This window comes from Eretmochelys imbricata, chromosome 1 (genome assembly GCF_965152235.1).
Source record: "Eretmochelys imbricata isolate rEreImb1 chromosome 1, rEreImb1.hap1, whole genome shotgun sequence".
In the NCBI taxonomy this organism is placed as follows: Eukaryota; Metazoa; Chordata; order Testudines; family Cheloniidae; genus Eretmochelys; species Eretmochelys imbricata.
In genome coordinates, this window is record NC_135572.1 from 173,403,395 (window position 1) to 173,425,683 (window position 22,289).

General features: G+C 37.6%; 1 protein-coding gene across 1 annotated transcript in view; it reads right to left on the reverse strand.

Annotated features, from left to right (window-relative positions):
- NCAM2 (neural cell adhesion molecule 2) overlaps window positions 1-22,289 on the reverse strand; it is a 258,887-nt gene that overhangs the window by 154,742 nt on the left and 81,856 nt on the right. The window contains exon 9 of the mRNA XM_077814938.1: window positions 20,682-20,832. Coding sequence (XP_077671064.1) covers window positions 20,682-20,832 — 151 coding nt within the window. The remainder of the gene's footprint in view (window positions 1-20,681; window positions 20,833-22,289) is intronic.

Sequence of the window (22,289 nt, forward strand, 5' to 3'; positions counted from 1 at the left end):
ATGCCTTTAAAATTGCCAGGCTAAGCAGGTGGCCAGCTGGGGAGTGTGCAAGCCTACCTAGTTGCCATGCTGACCACCAATAGGGAATTGGCAGATTGTGATATGACCACTACAATCCTGTCTTCTTCCACTTAGGCCATGTCTACACTTGGAGCTGGGGGTGTGATTCCCAGCTCCTGAAGACATACTTGTTCTCGCTCTCAAAGAGCTAATGCCCGAGAAACAGTATTGTAGCTACAGTAGCATGGGTATCGGTGAGTGATGGCATGGACTCGCCACCTCTGATTAAATATGTACAGGGTCCATGTATGCACAGTGTTTGTTCTTACACTGCTGTTTGCCACCACCTATTCAGTGATCCAATGACTGGAAGTTGAAGTTAGACAAATTCAGACTGGAAATTAGGGGTACAATTTTAAAAGAAAGTAACCATTGTAACAGTTTATCAAGGGTTGTGGTGGCTTCCCCATCACTAACAATTTTTAAATCAAGACTGGATGTTTTTCTAAAAGACATGCTCTAGGAATTATTATTGGGATGTTCTAGGTTATGGAGAAAGGCATAGTAAATAAGCACAATGGAGTCTTCTGGACTTGGAATCTATGTTGCTGTGACTACATTACTATTTGTAACGTGCTAGGTGATGAGAGATAGAGTGAGTACGTCTACACGAGCTGCTTCAATCACACCTCTTTCTCCAAGTATTGATGTAATCTCAGTGTTCCTCAGAGTAAAACAGGCATCCAATGGCCTGAATTAAAGGAAGATGATGCATCCCTAGTCCATCTCCTGCTTCTGTAAATAATCCCTATCAATCTGAAGGGGTTGGATGAATTTTAATGTCATTGTTGCTAGTAAATCTTTTAATCACACTCTTGTTATATTTTAGGGGTATTAAAGAAAAATTCAGTGTGTTAATCAAAGTCAAAATTAAAAATTTTTAGTCTTTTTCATTTTGGAAGAAAAAAGAACATATGTCCACTGAGAACATATCCTAGAAGCTGATCACATAGTAGTGCCATCTTTGGAATCTGAATGTCTGAAATTTGGCTTTCTTTATATATGTAAATGGTTGTTAGCCGTCTTATAGCCTAGTGGGCAATCTTACCTCTATTATATTCTGCTTTCCATTATATTCTGTTTTATTATATTCAGCAGTAATACAAGGAACCTACAGGCTTGTATCCTGTAAGACATTGGCTTCAGCAGTTAGCATGAGGCTTGTGGCCTATGAACTTTGGCATAGATTAATTTAGGTAACTCATAAATTTGGGGGAACTGGAAGTACAGTGTAGGGGGATTTTCTTCCATAATGACATAACCTGAGAACATTAACTGACACCAGCTTCTAGAGGTTTTGGATGGAACATCTGACTGCAAGAGTGCCATGACAACAAATTGACATATATGATAACGGGGTGAAATCATAAATACACTAACCTATAGAAGGAGGACACCTTAACATTGATAAGGGGAGGAAATACAAATAAGGAAGGGGGGAAGAAACTCCTATTAAATATGCATTAGACATGGTAAGTCAGCATAACATATTATAAAAGTGGCATGCCAGGGGAGCGGGGAGAGAAATGTAGCCCTTGGGAGGGCCCAGAATGATGGCTACTGGTGAAGATGAGGAAGATGATGGTGATGAGGAAGATAATGGCTAACGTTTCACGTTGTTCTGCAAGGGATGGTGTGAGTATGGATGTTCAGATGTACTTTCTGTGTTATCTCTATCTACCTTACTGAGTTAGAGTGTGTGTGACTTTGCTAAATGTATGAATAAATTAATTATTTGTAAATATAAAGGAGTTCCTATAGTGTGAGTGTTGCAGTTGTGCACATCAGGGTTCCTAACTATACAATAATTTTTAATAATACTGGGCCTGATCTTGGGACAAAAACCTGTCAACCCTCAAAGTGATAACAGGGATTTTTTATTCTTAATCTACAGATCAGGCTACAGCCTCTATAACTAACTGAATGAAAGAAGATGGTCTTGTGTTTACAACTGAACTGAGATCTATGAGCACTGGGTTCAGTGCCTGTCTCTGTCAAAGACTTCATATGTGACCTTCAGCAAGTGACTCACTTTCTCAGTTCCTGGAGTGTAAAACAGGACAATTAATATTCCTCTCCCCCATCCTTTTTCTGTTTAGATTTAGATTTCTATTTAGATTGTAAGATCTTTGGCGCAGGGATAGCCTTTTCCTATGTATATGTACAGCACCTAGCACAATAGGGCTCCAATCTTGACTGAGGTCTCTAAACACTACAATAATCCAATAAGTAATATTTGAAGATCCAATAGTACACTGTCACCCTACTGAAAAAGCAGAGATGGTATATCCACATATCTTCAGCATGTGTACTTGAAGTCTCCTCCACAAGAGGGTAGCTTAGCTAAATGTGGGTAAAATTAAATTGAAATCAACACTAAAATGTATTACACTATTAGAAAATGGTGGATCTGGAGGGAAAACTGTAAGTCCGTGAAAAGACTAAAATAATCAGTTTATATTTAAGGGGAGTGTTAGGAGCTATGAGACCAGAACAAATGCTGACGTCTAGCCTTAGGAATGGTTTAAGTATGTGTTTTTTGAAATGCAAATCTACAAATTCCTTCCATATTTGCCTTTGTGAAAGAGCATCATCTTCTGGTGTAATTCTGCTACTGTTACAGGTGTATATACTGGCCTTGACTGACATCACTGGGAGTTCTGAACGCAGTAGTCAAGGATGATATATTACTGAGAGAAAGCAAAGCTTTTCAGAAGTATTCAGCTTTTTCCTTTTCCAAAGGGCAGCAGCTGGATCTAATTTAATAAGGAGTGAAAAATATGTGTTCTCATGGCCATATTTGAGTTTTGTGGTAGAAGCAGGAGCTCATCTTACTCTTCCAAAGGTTATAATACTGAGTAATTTAATCACACCTCGGTTCATGCAATACTTAAATACTTAAGTCAGAGCTATGGTACTTATATGTAATATCTAAAGGGCAGATTTTGGCCTGAAAGTACTTTTACATGAAGGATGAAATAGCAGAGGAGTTGCAGAATTTGATATTTCATATTAACAGAGCTTTGTGAATGGGAAAGCTTGCCATAGCATCTGCCTGCATTATGATTAGATGAGTTCAGCACTCTTACAGCACTAAACCTGAGTGCTATGGCGACTGCTGGTATGATGGGCTGATTAGGGAGAATGGTCAGGAGGGTAACTGAAAAACTGGCACTCCCCCAGCAGGCAATTTTTGCATACCCCGAATTATATGTAAGAGTGACACTGCATACTAGAGCCAAGAAAGTATGTGTGCACCATGTCACACCACAGCAATATGTGCCACAAAATGCAGCAATCCCATCATGCATTTTAGATATGCAATTTCTAATCCATAGCACATAATTTCTCAAAATTACTTGATATTCCTGAACTAGTGGACATTAGGGTGGATGCAGAAGGTGGCAAGTTGTTCTGTCTGGTCAGCAGTAACTTTTCCACCTCAAGGTACGATTTTTGATAGTGATATAATCCAGGCTGGTTGTGTGCTGTTTCTAACTCACTTTTGATCAAATCACATCCCCTGTATCAAGGGAGGTTTTATAAGGCAAATGAGGAGGTTGTGAATTTCTGTAGGTACACACATCTTGGAGAACAGAAGACTACCAGGGGAGACATCTATCAACCTCTTAAAAACAAAGACAAATCCAAGTTTCTGAGACCTACATTATTTATTCAATTATGTTTTTAAAAATGGACTGAATCTTATGTTCAGGGCACATACACTCATGCTTAGGCTGTTATGGGAATAGGGTGCCATAGAGAATAGTAGAAGGAAATTACAAATAGGACCAAATGTCCCTCAAACAAAGTTGCTTCTGAAATCAACAGTTCAAAAACACTTGGCATTCTAAACTAAAAAAAGGTCTCTCAGTTTTCCCAGCCTCCCAGAAGCCCTGAAAAAAGGTCAACAGATCTGGGCTTTGGCAAAGCGATGTGGGAATCAAATTCCAAAGTCCATGGCCCTTCATGGTAAATTCCATGCTTTAAGACCCTTCACGAGCTCCTTCACTCTTACCAACCGGGAGGGATTGTTTGCAAATCTGAACTCATAGAGGATGGGTGAGGGTCCAGATGACTGAAGAAGGGCAAACATAGTACCTGTTTTTAAAACTGGGAACAAAGAGGACCTAAGGAATTCTAGACCAGTCAGCTTAACTTCATTGGAAAGATACCTGAACAAATTATTACAATCAATTTGCAAGCACCTAAATGATAACAGCATTATAAGGAATAACCAGCATTGATTTGTCAAGAACAAACCACACTAATTTCCTTCCTTGACAGGGTTACTGGCCTAGTGGGTAGAGGGGAAGCAATAGATGTGATATAACTTGATTATACTAAGGCTTTTGACACAATCCCACATGGCATTCTCCCAAAGAAACTAGGGAAATGTGGTCTAGGAGAAATTACTATAAGGTAAGTGGCACAACCGTTAAAAGATGATACTCAGAGAGTAATTATTAATGATTTACTGTCAAACTGGGAGGATGTATTTAGTGGTGTCTCACAGGGATCAGTCCTGGGTCCGATACTATTCAACATTTTCATTAATGGATTTGATAATAGAGAGGTGAGTATGCATATTCAATTTGGAGATGATACCAAGCTGGGTGGGGTTTCTAGCACTTTGGAGAACAGAATTGGAATTCAAAATGACCATAACAAATTGGAGAACTGGTCTCAGTTCAATAAGATGAAATTCAATAAAGATAACTGCACACTACTGCACCTTGGAAGAAAAAAATCAAATGTACAACTACAAATGGGAATAATTGGCTAAGTGGTATCAGTGAAGAAAAGGATCTGGAAGTTATAATGGATCACAAATTGATGATGAGTCAACAATGGGATGCAGTTGTAAAAAAGGCTAATATCGTTCTGTGATGTATTAACAGGAGTGTCATACGTAAGACATGGGAAGTAACTGTCACTCTCTAGTCAGTATTGGTAAGGTCTAAACTGGAGTAGTGTGTCCATTTCTGGGGGTCCTACTTCAGGAAAGATATGGACAAACTGGACAGAGTCCAGAGGAGAGCAACAAAAATGATTAAAAGTTTAGAAAAATCTGACCTATGAGGAAAAGTTAACAAAACTGGGCATGTTTAGTGTTGAAAAAAGATAACTGAGGGAGGACCTAACAACATATTTGAAGACTGTTAAGGGCTGCTATAATGAGGCCTGTGATCAGTTGTTCTCTATGGAGCTAGGACAAGAACTAATGGGCTTAAACTGAAGCAAGGGAGATTTAGGTTAGTTATTAGGAAAAACTTTCTAGCTATGAGGGTAGTTAAGCTCTGGAACAGGTTTCCAAGGGAGGTTGTGGAATCCCCATTATTGAAAGATTTTAACAATAGGTTAGACAACACATGTCAGGGATGGTCTTAGTTTACTAGGTCCTGCCTTGACACAGGAGATTGAACTTAACTCCTCAAGGTCTCTTCTAGCTCTACATTTCTGTGACTCTATGATTTAACTAGGGTATGGAATCATGAGAAGAGAGCAGTGATCTCTGAGATAAGCAGGACCCAACCACTTAAGATCTTAAAAGACTATAACCAATACAATAAATTGCATCAGGAAGTGAATAAAAATCTAGTGCAGATTGTAGAGCAGAAGGTATACTATGCATTTTCTTCAGGAAATGCTCCTCAAATGGGCTCCCATATTCTGCAGAAGCTGAAGTTTCCCAGTGATGTTAAGCAACCCATCCCAAAGGAAAGGGCATTACAGCAGGAGAGGGTGTCGAGGCTGAATCCCCACTCTGTCACTCTGAGTGCAGGAAGTGGGGGCCCACAAGGATTTTAAAAATTAATACTTGCCACTCCAGGCTTGTATTAAACCCCCAAGGATACAGCTTTTCTCTGACTGTGGCTTGGTAAACGCTGCCACCATCCAAATGCAAAAAAACAAAACCAAAAACCTTGGACCCAGGAAGGAACACTTGGGAATTCCTCCTGTGAGGTACCCTCAAGAGCTTTCACACCCACTCCAGGGAAGAGCTGAGAAAGAAAACAAAGGAAATTAGCTGTTGCCCACAACTAATCAAACAGCATATTCACAAACCAAAAATCCAATCCTTTTCTTAAAAAAGGTAAACCTTATTAAAAAGAAAAAGAAAGAAAATACATCTTAGGCTTTTTGCTAGATCTTAAAAGAAACAATTACAAAAACTAAGCACCCAAAATATCTTTCTTGGGGTTCAGCTTAAAGGTTACAAGCAAACAAAAGCATCTGGGGTTAGCACAGAGGAGAACCACAAGCCAAAATAAGAAATAAACCTGATAGTGTCTAACTAAACATTCCCTATCCAAATTATTTCTTCTAGGTATGGAAGATACTTTTTCATACCTGGTTCAAACCTTACACAGCTTTTCTGCTTATAGCATTGCTGCTCCGTGTCCCTGCAGCCCAGAGAACAACAGACAAAGGGAAAGTTTTTTTCCCAATTTTAAAAAGTTCTACCTTCCCATTTGCTCTTTTGGTCAGGTGCCCACTCCTTTTCGTTTACCTGTGGGCTTGTTAACCCTTTACAGCAAGAAGAGAACAGACCAAGAGGAATTTTACAGCTAACTGTATCGCTGGGTGTCCATCAAAGGGAGCTACTCCCCTCCCCCTCTTCATGTATCACAGAGGGCATTACAACAATCCTGTCTCAAGGTGAAATGGCAGTGACCACTGTGGCAAAATCCACATTTAGAACAAAATAATGTTGACACCCGAGTCAAGCACAGATTCATCTAAGTGGGACTAGATGTCACATGGAGAATATAACCCCCATAAGTTGCTTTTTTACAACAAAATTAAGGATCATATTATAATGGAAAAAGTCCTGGTGTATGTATGTGTGCTTTTGTATGGCCTGTATTGCCGTTAATTGCTTATTGTATTGTATTACGTCCTGATGAAGGTTCAGTAGTTAGCATCTGCCTCACAAAAATACACACAGTTTCTTACAGAAACATTGTATGTGTTTAAGAAAAATAGAAATCATTAAAATAGAAGCATATTTTTGAAATTACTGAGGCTGGAGCATATAAACTATAAACTTCTGCAAAATCAAATCTGGTAAAAACGACAGTATTCTAGAAAACTGAGAAATAAGTTAAATGCCCCAAAATTCTGGTGACAAAGGAGAATACAAATCAATTGAATAATAAAGCATATCCAAGTAGAAATGAATGGAAAGGCCCTCTCATAAGTAAATATCTCCTTAAGCAAACACAGAAATGATTAGAAAGTTCAACTAGTTGCTACATTTTCTTTGTTGAATATTTTACCTAAATTCATTATGCAGAATTTACAGAGGATTTGAAATATACTAGTATTTAGAATACCTATTGTTTTGTCATACATAAAGAATAGTTCACATATATTAGACAGTTAAAATCTTTGGAATACAATTATGCACTTCTTATACACGTATAGCATGGATGCATTACAAACCAGAGATTAAGCGGATGTGCAACATAGGTTTCATTTGTGCCTGCCAGAAAATAGATCCAGGACTGACCTTAAATACATCCCACCTTTTTCTGCAAGATATGCTTCCCTAGACAGACAGTGAGCTGCTTGCAAAGCAAAGCAAAGCAAGCACTGTCAGTAGAAAAGTAAAAATTGGACTTCTGTACTTTAAAATACAGATGATCCAGAACCTAAATTCCAGATCTGAATACACTGAACTTTGGTTAAGTTTAGATCAGGGGCCAAGCTTAATGGCTGGTCCATAACACTGTCACAGACTGAACCCCAAAACCTAAATGCAATCCCCAAGGACTCTGGGGAATGTTGGAAACAGATTACCTTTCAACTTTGTGGATCTCTACTGAAAAGAGAGCTGTAGAAAAGCTACTATTGATAGTTACTACAGTTGGACTAAAAAAAAAATATAAATCTGAATGGTAAAATGAGGAGGAGTATCTTTGGGAGGCAATTCAACATATAGTGAACAAGAATACACAGCACAACATAGTAAAGGCATGTAATTAAGCTAAAGTCACTGATTATACTAGGATCCTTTAATAAGACTATTTCAATTTTACAGTGACATTTAAGAAGTTCAGAATAGGGTGAAAAGTAAATTCATACTGTTCTTGTTCTTTTTAAATAGGAAAAAAATAGTCTTAAGTCAGCATTGCAACTAGGAGAAGTTGATCTGCATAAATTATGTAGAACAGGAAAGCCTTGGCTCAGATCTGTCTCCATACATTTGATTATCCCTATTAGGCTTAATGCCTCAGAAATAGCAAGGGGAGCACAGACTAATACATCACTTGTCACATCCAGAAGGTAATTCAATTAATGATTTCATAGATCCAACCCTAGTGTATGTTCAGAGTCATATGCAGAATTGGATATGGCAAATTACCTGATTCAGCATGTGTGCTGAGGGACCTATAACAGCCAAGTGGTACACTGAATCACATTTTTGCTTGTTAATAGAAGACCAGAGGTTTTCAAACTTTTGACTATTTTTTTCCCAAGGAAAAAATATTCAGGACAGCAGGATGACACTATAGATATAGTGGACCAGATTTAGCCTAGGTTGATGCTGGCTTTATGCCCAGGCAGCTATCCTGTGGAGTGGTAGAATTGGATTGCATTAACTATCCTCCTGATGACTGGAGGATAGATAATGTGACACCAACTTTTAAAAGAGGCACCACAAATGATCCTGGTCATTATGGATCAGTGAGCCAAACTTCAGAACCAGGCAAATTGGTTGAAACTACAGTAAAGAACAGAACTATCAGACACAGAGATGAACATGATTTGTTGGGGGAAGAGTCAACACAGTTTTTGTAAAGGCAAACCATGCCTCACCAATCTATCAAAATTCTTTGAGGGGGTCAACAAGTGTGGGGACAAGGGTGATTCAGTGGATATAGTATACCTGGACTTTCAGAAAACTTTTAACATGGTAACTCAATAAAGGCTCCTAAGCAAAAAAAAAAAAAGCAGTCATGGGATAAGAGAAAAGATTCCCTCATGGATCAGTAACTGGTTAAAAGACAGGAAAGAAGGATAGGAATAAATGGTCAGTTTTCACAATGGAAAGAGATAAATAGTGATGTCCCCCAGGCATCTCTACTAGGATCCATACTGTTCAGCATATTCATAAGTGATGTGGAAAAAGGGGTAAACAGTGAGGTGGCAAAATTTGCAGATGACACAAAATTACTCAAGAAAGTTAAGTCCACAGCAGACCGCGAAGAGCTACAAAGGAATCTCACAAAACTGGGTAACTGGGCAACAAAATGACAGATGAAATTCAGTGTTGAAAAATGCAAAGTAACGCACATTGTGAAATATAATCCCAACCATACATCCCATATGTTGGCACCCAAATTAGCTGCTACCATTAAAGAAAGAGATCTTGGAGTCATTGTGGGTAGTTCTCTGAAATCACCCGCTCAATGTGCAGCTGCAGATAAAAAAGCGAACAGAATGTTAGGAACAATTAGGAAAGGGATAGATAATAAGATAATAAATATCATAACGCCCCTATATAAATCCATTGTTACACCCACACCTTTAATACTGTGTACAGTTCTGGTTGCCCCATCTAAAAAGTGTATATTAGATTTGGAAAAGATAGAGAGAAGAGCACCAAAAATGATTAAGTCTATGGAATACCTTCCATATGTGGAGAGATTAAAAAGAGTGGGCCTGTTCAGCTCAGAAAAGAGACAACTAAGGGGGGATATGATAGAGGTTTATAAAATCATGACTGGTGTGGAGAAAGTGAATAAGGAAGTCTTATTTACTCCTTCACATCACACAAGAACCAGAGGTCACACAATGAAATTAATAGGCAGTAGGTTTAAAACAAACAAAATCAAGTATTTCTTCACACAACACACAATCAACCTGTGGAACTCATGGCCAGAAGATGCTGTGAAGGCCAAAATATAACTGGGTTTAAAAAAGAATTAGATAAGTTAATGGAGGACAGGTCCATCAATGGGTATTAATCAAGATGGTCAGGGATGCGACCCCCATTCTCTGGGCGTCCCTAGTCTCTGACTACCAGAAGCTGGGAGTGGACAACACAGGATGTTTCGTTCAATAATTGCCCAGTTCTGTTCATTTCCTTTGAAGCACCTGGCATTGGTCACTGTCGGAAGACAGGACAGTGGGCTAGACGGACCATTGGTCTGACCCAGTAAGGCCACTCTTATGGTTATAGAGCTCCTGGTCCTCCATGGTTACTAGAGAAGACTAGGATGTGTTGCACTGGGGATCACTAGAACTTGGAGAAGCAGAGGGAGTTCACAGACTTTTTCCTACAGACCTTTAAGAGGTCTGCAGCCAGGGAAGGCACCTACCCTGCAGTACTTCTAAACAGTTGCCTCCTATAACAACTCCTTTGCTCCTTCCTAAAAAATGAGAATTGCACAATATGGGAAGGCTACATGCCACATGAAATAACAGCCTCTATGTTCTGTACTTTTGTTCCCCTTCATACCTATTTTGTAAGGTGCAATATTTTGGGATCAACTGCTTTTTCTATAAATGTAAGTGGAAAAGCCACTGGTTGACAAACTGGCCACCATCTTCCCTTCATCGTGAAATAGCATCAGTGATATCTGGATGACAGAGGTAAGACCGTGTAGTCTGAAAGAGTCCTTTAATGCAACCAGAGCACTCACACAGAAACAGTGTTGCCAACTCTTGTGGATTTTATCTCCAGTCTAGAGATATTGTTGTGGTTTTGTTTTTGTTTTTTCCTGAAAGCTCCATCACCAGGAATCAAAGTGAAATAAAACTGGAAATAAATATAAAACAAAACAAAAAACAATTTGGCTTGCAACTGTACATTCTGAATAATGTAGTTTGTTTTTTCTTTCAGATCATAGTATAAGGTAGGTGTCCAGTCATTCCAAGGTGTGTCTTTTGAAAAATGAAGGAGGGGTTGGAGAGGAGAGAGAAATTACAAAGAACTCAAGCATATTCAAAAGTAACAACTCTAAAGGTTATGTGCTGAATGTTCCACTTAAACATTCTGCATACTGCTATTGCTCAAAGGTTCATTCTCTAGGTCACAAAGTCCTCACAAGCCCTCATCCAGTGAGATGCCACAGCTGGAATCCTGATGGTGATGTCACACATACCATTGAACCATACTAGATTTTCAAGCCTGCCTATAGTATTAAGATACAGAAAATTCTACTTTTTTCTGCATATAATTCTGTAATGTTTCTCTTTGTTTTATTTTCAACAATAATGGGGAGCTGCGTGCCAATCAGTGGGCTATGTGTCATATGTAGATTCTTTGGACGGCCACAATTCAGTTGTTATGCTGGGCACAAATATGGTATGCAGAGAATGTAGCTATTATTGAGAACTGGCACATCCTCCAGCCTCCTTTGGCAGGGCGCCTTAGACTGGTGATGAAGCATCAGGAGCTTATGGCCTAGAAAAATATTTTAGTTTATATGTTTTAGATGGTTGAGGAAGCCTTTAAAGAGTACAGGGAGGAGTCAAAACTGAATGAAGATGAATGATTTCTCTCTTTACATGTTTAGAGAATCTTCTAAGAGGCATGTGTGAGGAACTAGTGTCAAATATCACAATTTTGCCCTCACTTACAAGGAGTCTCACTCCTAGTAATCCAGGGCTTTCTCGTGGTTCTCCAGCAGGCCATGGCCATACTGAGTGAGAGCAGTCCCACAGCAACAGGAGACAATTCTCATTTGGACCACCATGTGCTTCCATTCAGTGGAATGACCTGATAGTAACTAACTCTCTCTTTCAGTTGACTCAGTGCTCCTGATGATCTGTCTTGATCAGACCATGAGGTAGGGAATCTGACAAAGAAGATCTGATGCAGATACTTGTACTGCTTGTGGTAGTGAAATCAGAGCGCAATATGTCTCAGGCTTCTTTTAACCCTGTTTTCCAGGTGTATGATTGTGTATATAATACTATACATTCACGTGTGTCACCATGGTTTGTTTTTTTGTTTTCTTATTTGTCTTCTCTCCATGAATCAAATTGCCCAAGATAGCTGTCTTGATACTTTCGTAAAATATTTGAAATGTGTAAAATTGTGAATATGATGTGAAATAGTGGAAAATGTACAGTGCCATCACTGAAAAAAAATTATTATTTTTGCTTAGCTCCAAATATGGTCACACAACCACATGAGGTAGCTAAGTACCATGTTCTGGCAACCCATAATATCATCTTAGAGAAAAATCTAAGAATTATGCATAAAAGAGTCAGATACCATGGTGAAAAGTGTGGTCTTAAAATTTGAACAGAACAAAGTATTTTAAATTGATATTTGTAACCATGGTATTTTCTGAAATGCAAAGGAAGACATATGTGATGGGAAAATAGCTTTTCCTTTTTTGAAAGATTGTTTTACTGGATATGTTTATTACTTTACTAGCTGTTCTTTTACTACAGGAAATTTAATATTTCCTAGAAGATGATACTTTAAAGTAGGTTAAATGAGTTAACTTCTACCTTCAGCTACACCAAGGCAACCTCAATAAAGGAACTGAGTTTGCACATACATAACAGAAAATAGAATTTGCTCCAATATTATTTAGCATTAGTTTGTCACAGTGAGCATATTTCGGTCTGTGAGGGGAAACCTATCCGAATTAAATGCAATTTATTTTCTGATATTGAGGTTATATCTAATGTTTTAGTTTAGGATTTCTAGCTAGTTTAAACTTAAATGTAAACCTAAACTTAAGCCTTAAACTTAAACCTGACACTTCTCAGTATCTCCAAAATGCTGATTCATCTCAGATGCTAAAATGTGTCAGGCTGAAGTTTAAACTAGCTACTAATATTATATATATGTGCAGTTCCATGTAATCCTGAAATCCACAAACCTCTATTTATTATACAGGATATTTTGGTTATTACTTATAATTACTTTTAGTGTGTACATTAATTTGATATTGACTTTGGGTAATAAGTATAATTTAATAGGACATACTTTCAAATGTCTCAAAGTTTATTCTGGAACATTTTAAAATCTGAATGGTATCTAAAAAGCTGCTAGAATACAAAACTCCTGCTATTTAGTAGAATATAAATCCAAATGAGTTGATCTAAGATTTATTCTTCATAAATTCAAAGAGAACTCAGTCACATGTATTAATTTCTGACTCTTATGAAAAAGATTGTATTGCAATATTTAAAAGTATCACTCTGGTCAGCTGCATTACTTTGAATATCATGAAAGGTAAGCATCACACACACACAGTTACAGTGACAAAGGAAATGAGCTGCAACACTCTTATTACATTTTTGAAAAAAGTATTAGATTATAATTATACCTTTGCACTTCATATTTAAATTTTGCTATTTAAAGAGCAGCATCTCTTTAAATAGCCACCAACCAGCAGTTGGTTTTAGCCAATTAGATGTAACATGAATCCGTAGAATAGAACAACTTGCAAACTACTGTAAGGAAACAGGTTTTTTTGCTTAGAGAATACTGAATTTAAAAATAGTCTACTACCAGGCAGCACTGTTGAGGCAAACACACAAACAAGTAAATTTCATCTGGATGGAAACAGAATAGCAAGTGTAGCTACGTTCTTCTTGTAAAAAGAAAAAAAAGTCACCATGTTATTAAAACTACACTTTAAAATTACATTATGCTTGCGAGAAAAAGCGAACAAAATCCATAACTAAAGTTTACATTTTAACCTTGTGCTTATATTTCAAGTATTATCTTAGAACATTCACATGAGCTAGGACAGTGGTTACCAAACTTTGGGCTGTGGCAGTGGACTGCGACTCAGTCCTGGGTGATGGGCTGGTGCAACTGCATTCTCCAGTCAAGTTCTTAGTAAACCTTTAACTCCATGTGACTCGTGTAATCTTCTTCAGTTTTATACAAAACTATGTTTTCCTTGTTTGAACACCACATTTTGCTCTCAACATTTTTTTAAAGTGTAGTTTTTCTAAAACTGTTTGGTTTCAAAGATCTTGAGGCATTTCTATGAGTGCATATTGCTAGGGATTTCTAACATTAGAATTGTTTCCATTACAAAGAAAAGGAAACACATACATTGTTTATTTACAGTTTATATACAATTTATATGTATGTAAAATTAAAATTAACAATTTCCTTAATAAGTGTTAATAGTGGGCCACAGTGCCTGATGCAGCTGCACAGGTGGGCCTCAAGGAAAAAAAAAAGGAACCCCTGAGCTAGGGAAGAGATAGCCCATTTTACAGATGGGGAAATAGAAGAATGGAAAGGTTGAGCCACTTACTTCCCCAAGATCACACAAGGAGTCTGTGGCAGAATCAAGAACACATATCTTGACACTCAGACCCCGCCTTAACACACAAGACCATCCTTCCTCTCTGCTTAGGGGTCTTGGAGTAGTGTTTTTATAGATCCTTTGTAATGTGCCTGATCCTTTTGTCATGCACCTAAAACTTTTAATTCCCTTTAAGTCTTGTTTGCTCCTATAGCTGTGCATAATGTTCACGGTTAAAGTAAAAGTTGCAAGTTTTAATAGATTTCCTGGGTTTTGTTTTCATGTTAAAACCTCAACATTTCTTTAGTGTAGTTTACATTAAACAATTACGACCATCATTTGACAAGGCGCTGTGTAACCGAAGTCAATTTTATTTTAACAGTACCTGGTTTGGTGGGGTGCTTTGAAAATATTTTAAAATGTTTTGATACTTGTGTCCTCTTAGGTGCAGCTGATATCATTTAAATGTCTCCCATGCCATATCTCTGGGTTTAACATCCTATTCTCTAGTCCTGGATGGTTTATACCATTAAGACTAAACTGTGATTAATCCTGACCTTTTCCTTTCTTTTTAATTAAGAAGCTTACTTTATCAACCTCACCCTAAATCCTAATCTAATCAATGTAATCTCTAATCATAGGATACATATTTACCCTTCCTCTTCCCCACAGCCCATCCTAGAATCTTAAATCCCTTGTTCACAAGTGGCTTAGGCTCACAGGGCCAAATTTGTAAAGGCATTTAGGTGCCTAAAGATACAGATAGGAGCCCTATGGGATTTTCAAAACTGCTTAGGTGCTTAATTCCCTTTAATTTCAATCCTACTAGACTCCTATCTGCATATTTCAATTCAATGCCTGAATACTTTTAAAGATCTATCCTAATGGGCCTTTTTCAATAGAAGTTAGGCTCCTAAGTTCCTAAGGCACTTTTGAAAATGGACTTAGACTCCTCTGTCACTTAGGTTCTTTTAAAAATTGTATGGCTTGTCAGCATGAGTATGTTCGCTATTTTGTCTTCGTTCAGGTTGTTAACAGTCCTTCTTCACTTCACTTCATTGCCATGTCAGTGAAGTGACATAGTAGTGTTAAGATTTTGCAAGATTATCATATGACGTATAAGATTAGAATTATTCATGAACGAAAAGAAAGAGGAACACAAGTGAGCCTAGCACATAGTAAATCCTAGAATTCTAGGTAACAGTTTGTCAGTATATAGAAGTTTGGGAGGAATCTGGTATATAATTGATGCGATGCATAACCATCATTAACATATAAGGGGATAGAGCCAGCCTATCATAACTTTGCTTGGAGACTAACTACTAACAAGAAATTCTTGTATCAGCTTCTATGAAAAGAAAGCGAATTAGAACAATACATTTCTACTCTCATTAGTAATATATAACAGTACAAACATAACTTAAATGGAATATCAATTGGAATCAAACATGCTAGGTCATTTGTTCTTATTACATTAAACCCTGAATGTCTGGGTTTACCTGCACTGCTTTTCAATCAGTTCTCTAGGCTGGACCTCATTTGTAGTTCAACTTCCCTTTAAGTAATGCAATACCTTTGAAAAGCTTTAAAGTGAAATGGCATTGAGCCAATGAATTTGCATAAACTGCAACACAGTACAGTTCACTAACATAAAAGAAAGTGAAAAGGTCCAAGACAATAATCTGCTCAGCATCTTAAATTCAGTGCTCTTACATTAATGAAGTTGACTTCAGCTTGCAGACAAAAACAATGACTCTATTGCCAATAAGAAGAAAAGAATATGTTAATGACAGAATCATCATAGGCACTGTATAGGATTCTTTACAGATACATTTTGTAGTGTGTTGTAATACCATTTCTTTGTTCATTCTGTAGCACTGAACGCAATATCAGCAAGATGAGAGACAAACTATGCAATGATGATGTTTAATATAATTTGGAAGAAAAGCAGCAGTAGCATAATGCTTTAATGACTATTTCTTTTTTTTCTCTCCACAAAGTAATATTTTGCTATGAAAGCACATATGTCTGGAAATCACTTGTTCAAATCTCATTACTGCATGAAATATGTACCACATTGCATTCAGCACCTTGGTATTAAAGTTTATGGTGCTAGGTAAAACAAAACAAAACAAAGAACAAAAACTTAGAATATCAGGGTTGGAAGAGACCTCAAGATATCATCTAGTCAAACCCACTGCTCAAAGCAGGATCAGTCCTAATTTTTGCCCCAGATCCCTAAATAGCCCCCTCAAGGATTAAACTCATAACCCTGGGTTTAGGAGACCAATGCTCAACCAACTGAGCTATCCCTCCCCCAAAACTTCAGTTGTGCAAAGGAAGTCCTCATTGTTTGGACATGCCAGCACATCATACATCTGTAATCTCCCTTATCCATGCTGTCAGTGCATCATTTTGATTTCAGTGAGGACAGAGGAAGCTTCAGAGGCATGAACAGACTATTAAAAAGGGTCATTTGGGGTTGACCAAATTCTATGCTGGCTTGATTGCTATACAAACCACCCCACTGATGACAACCCAGTACAAATGTTAATTATTCTGCTGAACAGTTTGTAACAATCATTTCAAGAAATCAGTGTGAACCATTACTAGAGCGAGGAAGATTTCCATCTTTTGGTCAGGATTCTGTTATTTTTTTAGGATTTCTTTACTTTTCTAGTCTTCATTTTTTTCAGAACAAACATGGGTGGCAGGTGAACACCCACCATTGGGAAGGCTAGCCTGCCTCCCACCTTTTCTGCCCTCTTCTCCCACCCACTGGAGCCCTGAGTGTCTCCCCACGGCTGGAGGAGCCCTGGCCCCCCAAAGCTCCAGACGAAGCTCCACCAACACCCACCCGCTGGCCCCAGCACCACCCTGGGCCACATCTGGCTGCTGGCAGGCCAGAGCTCAGGGCCACTAGCTAGAGCTGAGTCCCTGCTGGCTTCAGGTAGAGGGGGAGGGAGGGCAGGGACTCAGGATGCAACATGGGCAGGGCCATGGCCTGGTCAGGGGACGCTTAACCTGCCCTGGCCTCTGATACCTGCCACCCATGAGAACAAACAGATTCTCATAATAAGGAGATTAACAGTATTAATTAGAAACACTAAAGTGTTAGTTGTGTAGTAATCTTGGAATTTTAAAAGGAGCCTAATAGTGTCAGAAGCCCAAATCTCATGGAAATTCAATGGGATTTGCATGCCTAACTCCTTTACGACTCTTTTAAAAACACCAGCCTAAAAAATCTTTTGCTTATGCTTTCTATATATTAGGAACAACACTAGTATTAGTCGTGAATTACAGTGTAATATACATTTATGTCTCTGGATTTAATGAAAAAATGCAAAGGCATATACTATTCTAGTATATAAACCAAGGAATTAAAAACTCTGGGATAATCCCAGTGTGTCATTGGTAGATTAGTACATTGACTCAGGGATTCCTGAGAATCCCTCTGTAGCCTTCAGCAAGTCACTTAACTTCTGTATCTGAGTGTCTTCACCTGTAAAATGGGGAATACTTTGTTTTCAGTAAAGTGTGCAATACAATAATTATAGTACCTATTTCCAAGAACTGTATGGGGATTAGTAAATTTGTTTTTAAAAATACTTAGAAGGTGTAAAGGACATTGTTGTTATTACTATTGAAGTGCTGAAAAAGTCGATAAATTTAAGTAATCTGGAAAATCACAAAGATTCTACAAAGAACCTGTTCAATACAGACTTCACAGATTCTCGTAAAGAATCACTCCTTTTCACCATTTTGCTGTGGGAGTGCAGCATAATTTAATGGTGGAACAGTAGGGTTGTCAAAGGAGATCTCCAGCCCAAATATCATCAAGTGACTGGAAACAAGAGGCAGCTACTGGATGTTACATCAGCTACAGACAAGGAATTTACTTGTGGAGGAGAGAACTACATTTTGTTCCTGATGATTTTGACAAGATTGTGGTATGTAAAAAATAGCAAGAGTGTCCTGTGAAGAGATAATTTTGAAGAGATCATTTTCTTAAAAAAAGTTTTATTATGGGAACTGGATGTCTTGGGAGATTGGTATTGGAATAAAGATGCTTCCATCCCCAGGACACTAATTTAAATATGGCTAAGGTCAGTAGAAGTCATTATCATTTGGCAAGATCTCTGTGGTTTGGGCAAATTAAGTTGTGGTCTCAGTTCATTTACTCGCGGACAAGTTTTCCCATGTTAAAAAACTTCACTACGAATGGCAGTCTAATCAGAATAGGCACGAAGACAGAACTATTCTCTCATCACTAGAGGTATATCCTTCATGTCATGAGTAAGTTTCACTGTTTAGGCAATGTGGAGAAATTTGCACTCCTGCTACCAGAGCACACTTGCTCTGGGAATAAATATTGTACTTCAGTTATCAGTCTCACAGAACCATTCTTAAGTATTATGGTCCTTTACAAATATTCAAAAGTTAATATAAAAGCGTAAAGTGTCAATAAAACACTGAAAGTGATAAAGAATTTTCATCAGGTCTAATCATATAATGCTATGTGAGGTCAAAACAACAAGTCATGCATTATACATTTAAAATGTTTTCATCTTAAATCGTGCTAATATATTAACTGTCCAAACAAACAAACAAACCAACCTACCCACCAATTACTCGCTGATGGGTTCAAAGATTTTTCAATTTTCAATGTAGAAAGTTTTCTGGCATTTCAAATTAGTTTGAGCAGTTAACCACATCCAGATTTAACAGTAAATGCCAATAAATGTTCACATTTAATACCTCCTGATTAGTTTAATTTAAGTGTTAAAAGTAAATCTACCATACTACTGCCTCTCACTGAGAAGGAAGACGGTACTACAATTCAATTTAAATTAAAGACATCTGCTATCATACTAAAACTCATACTAAGACAGAGACCTTTGACTACATTATTCCATTGTATTCATCTAGAGATTATGTTATTGTGCCCTTCAGTATTAACTTTGTGCTTTTAATGTGCTCTTAAATTTCTGTAGCTCATATGTTTCACATAATGTGGCCCATGAACCATTTCTATAATTGGAAAACCCTACACTGGACACAGAATATAAAAGCAGAAGTAAAATTGATTTTTTTAAAAAGAGTAGCCACTTTATAATTTCAGTTGAACAATATATTTCATGTCACCGTAGTTTTATATGACAGGAAAACAGATCTTAATGACAGGATTTTAACGGAACACATCAGAGTATTCATTTTTTGTTCCTTACACCAGTGACACAGCAAAAGCATTTTAAATTAAAATGTACAGAAAGGAATAAATTTTCTGTGCACTGAGGGGTAACACTGAAATGTGCAAGGAATGCATCTTTTAAGAGAGTACACTCTCAAAAACATAAGAGTATTTCACAAATCTCAGAAGTCTCCAAATGAATATTGTTCATGAATAACTGCATTAAATCTATTTTTATAGTTAAGTTTAACAACTTCTACTGTATTTGTTTAGTTCTATTTGTGTTGGCAAATATCTCCATCTCCTGTATCCAGCATAAATTACTTGCTCCAATTCTTCAGTCTGAATATTGTTCATTGTCTTTTTGGACTCACTTCCTGTCAGAAAGGTGGCACATGCAGCCTACTGTGAGATCTCCATCAATGCTACTTCAGGATTCACCCAACTGGGATTCAGCAACAGCAAAACAATCATTACTTATTTTCCCTTCCTCCCCACTATAGACCCAATCCAATGCTACTGAAGTCAATGGAAAGATTCCCATCGACTTCAGTGGATTTCGGATGAGGCCCAATATACCAGTCAGTCTCAGATACTGATGAACGAATATCACTACTGTTGCTTGTGAAGTTTCTACCAAACAAAATTTTGATTGGAAGTGGCAGGATCAGTGGGGGTGGGGGATTTTTCACGTTTGAACTCCAAGAATGGTTATAACAAAAGTAGGAGAATAGTTGAGGGGGAAGAGGAGTGTAATGGGGAGAGAGGTAGAGAATATTCCCAACATTTTTAACTTTAGAAACTTAAATTCAAGACTGAGATGCAGCTCATATGAGTTATTACTTTATTCCCTAAACCATTTGCACCTAAAGCTAGTCTCCACCAGCCTGAAAATCTTGAAAAAGTTTCTAAGTTCATTTATAAGGTATGGCAGTGAGGGAAGCCACCAAAATATCATTATGGGTGAAACTCTGACCCTCATGAAGTCAATGGCAAAAATCTCACTGGCTTCACTGGGGCCAGGATTTCATCCTGTGTATTCAGAATTGCTAACTTTGGAAGAACACTTTTTCTTAAATTATTCGAGTTTAAGCATGAATTACCAGTAAAATTTGATCTTCTATTAAGAATGTATCTTTTTTTCTTTTAAAACAAATTTAAAGAGAAAACAAAGTGTTAGAACTTACATTCAATATCAAGGTACATGCTCTTTTGATGCCCACCAATTCTACTTGCAGCTTCACAGTCATATCTCCCTGAATCTGACAACTTCACATCTTTAATATGCAGTGACGATTTTCCATGCTGCCCTTTGACTTCTATACGGCCATCTGGGCTCTGTTTACATTGATTCAAGAAAGAGAAAGGGTTTTATATATAGATAGATATGTATATGTGTATTTGTTTTATATATAAAACACCATTAATAATTATGACTAATTGTACAGTATTTGTTGTGAAAACATCTCATAATGTACGGTGAAATAAATATTAATGACTAAGCAATTTCAAAATCTGTCAAACATACAATTTAAAACAAAAATCTAAAGACAAGTCTGATTCTAGACTCCATGGTCAAGGGAATAAATACATTCTTAAGGGAACACTGTCAAGTAGTTAAACCCCCAAATTACCTTTTTAAGATTGATATAATCTGTCTGTTCAATTATAAAGGGCCTGATTCTGATCTCACTCAGACTGTTGTAAATCAGGAGTAACTCCCATCATGTCAATGGAATCATACTGGTTTAAAATCACTATAAATAAGATTACAGTGTCTCTCTCAGTTCTCCTTCCTGTCTGAGAAACTGAAAAATCCAAAAATGAAAAAGCAGCTATTGATTTAGCTTTTCTGCTAAAAGTACAAATTAACTGAGAAATCATGGTCTGGAAACACTCTGTGAACCACTGGATTTCACTGGTGATACCTTTGATGACATAACATAGAAGTAAACTGTGATAAACCATCAAACAAACAAACATATATACGTGTTGGCTTCTGCTTTACCAGGAAAACAAGTTCAATATTTGCCAGCCTGGGGGTGAGGGAGGATATATTGAGGTTGGGCAGAGCAGGTAGGAATTAAAATATAATTTACAAGCCTATAAGGGTATGAAAAATAAAACAGACATTGAAAAACGTTTTTAAGTACTTGAGAGTGGCATTTTAACTTCTGTGAAGTAACATTGTCCAGAGGAATGAGCAAAGGATTAGGAGTTTTGAACTCCTCAATTCTAATCCTTACTCTGCAGTTTATTTGCTTTATAGCTTTCAACAACTCACTTCACCTCTTTGCCTCAGTTCTTTCATCTATGAGATGGGGACATGATACCTACCTCTCAGGAGTGTTGTCAGGAGTAATTAGTTAATGGTTGTACAATACTTTAAACATGTAAAGCACTCTGAGGTCCTATCCTGTAAACACATGCTGTCGGGCTCTACTGCTTACTACCATAAGTGTTCCTATTGTGGCTGCTAGTGTTTGAAGGATTTTACCTCATGTCTATATGATTATTTTCTGAGTTAATGAAGGAAAATGACATGCAAATCAGTTCACAGAATTGTTCACATCAACACAATATCAGCAATGTATACGCCGGAATCATGAAAGAAAGAAACCTGTGGTCCTGTTCCCACCTCAGAATCCAATAGCACAAACCTCGTTTCTTGTGCACAGTCCCATCAAACTCAATAGGATTCTGCATGGGTGCAGGGGTTTGCAATAGTAGCTGCCAGTGCAAGAATATGCCCTAAAATCCCTCAGACTGATTGAAGTAAAACAAGATCACTATCT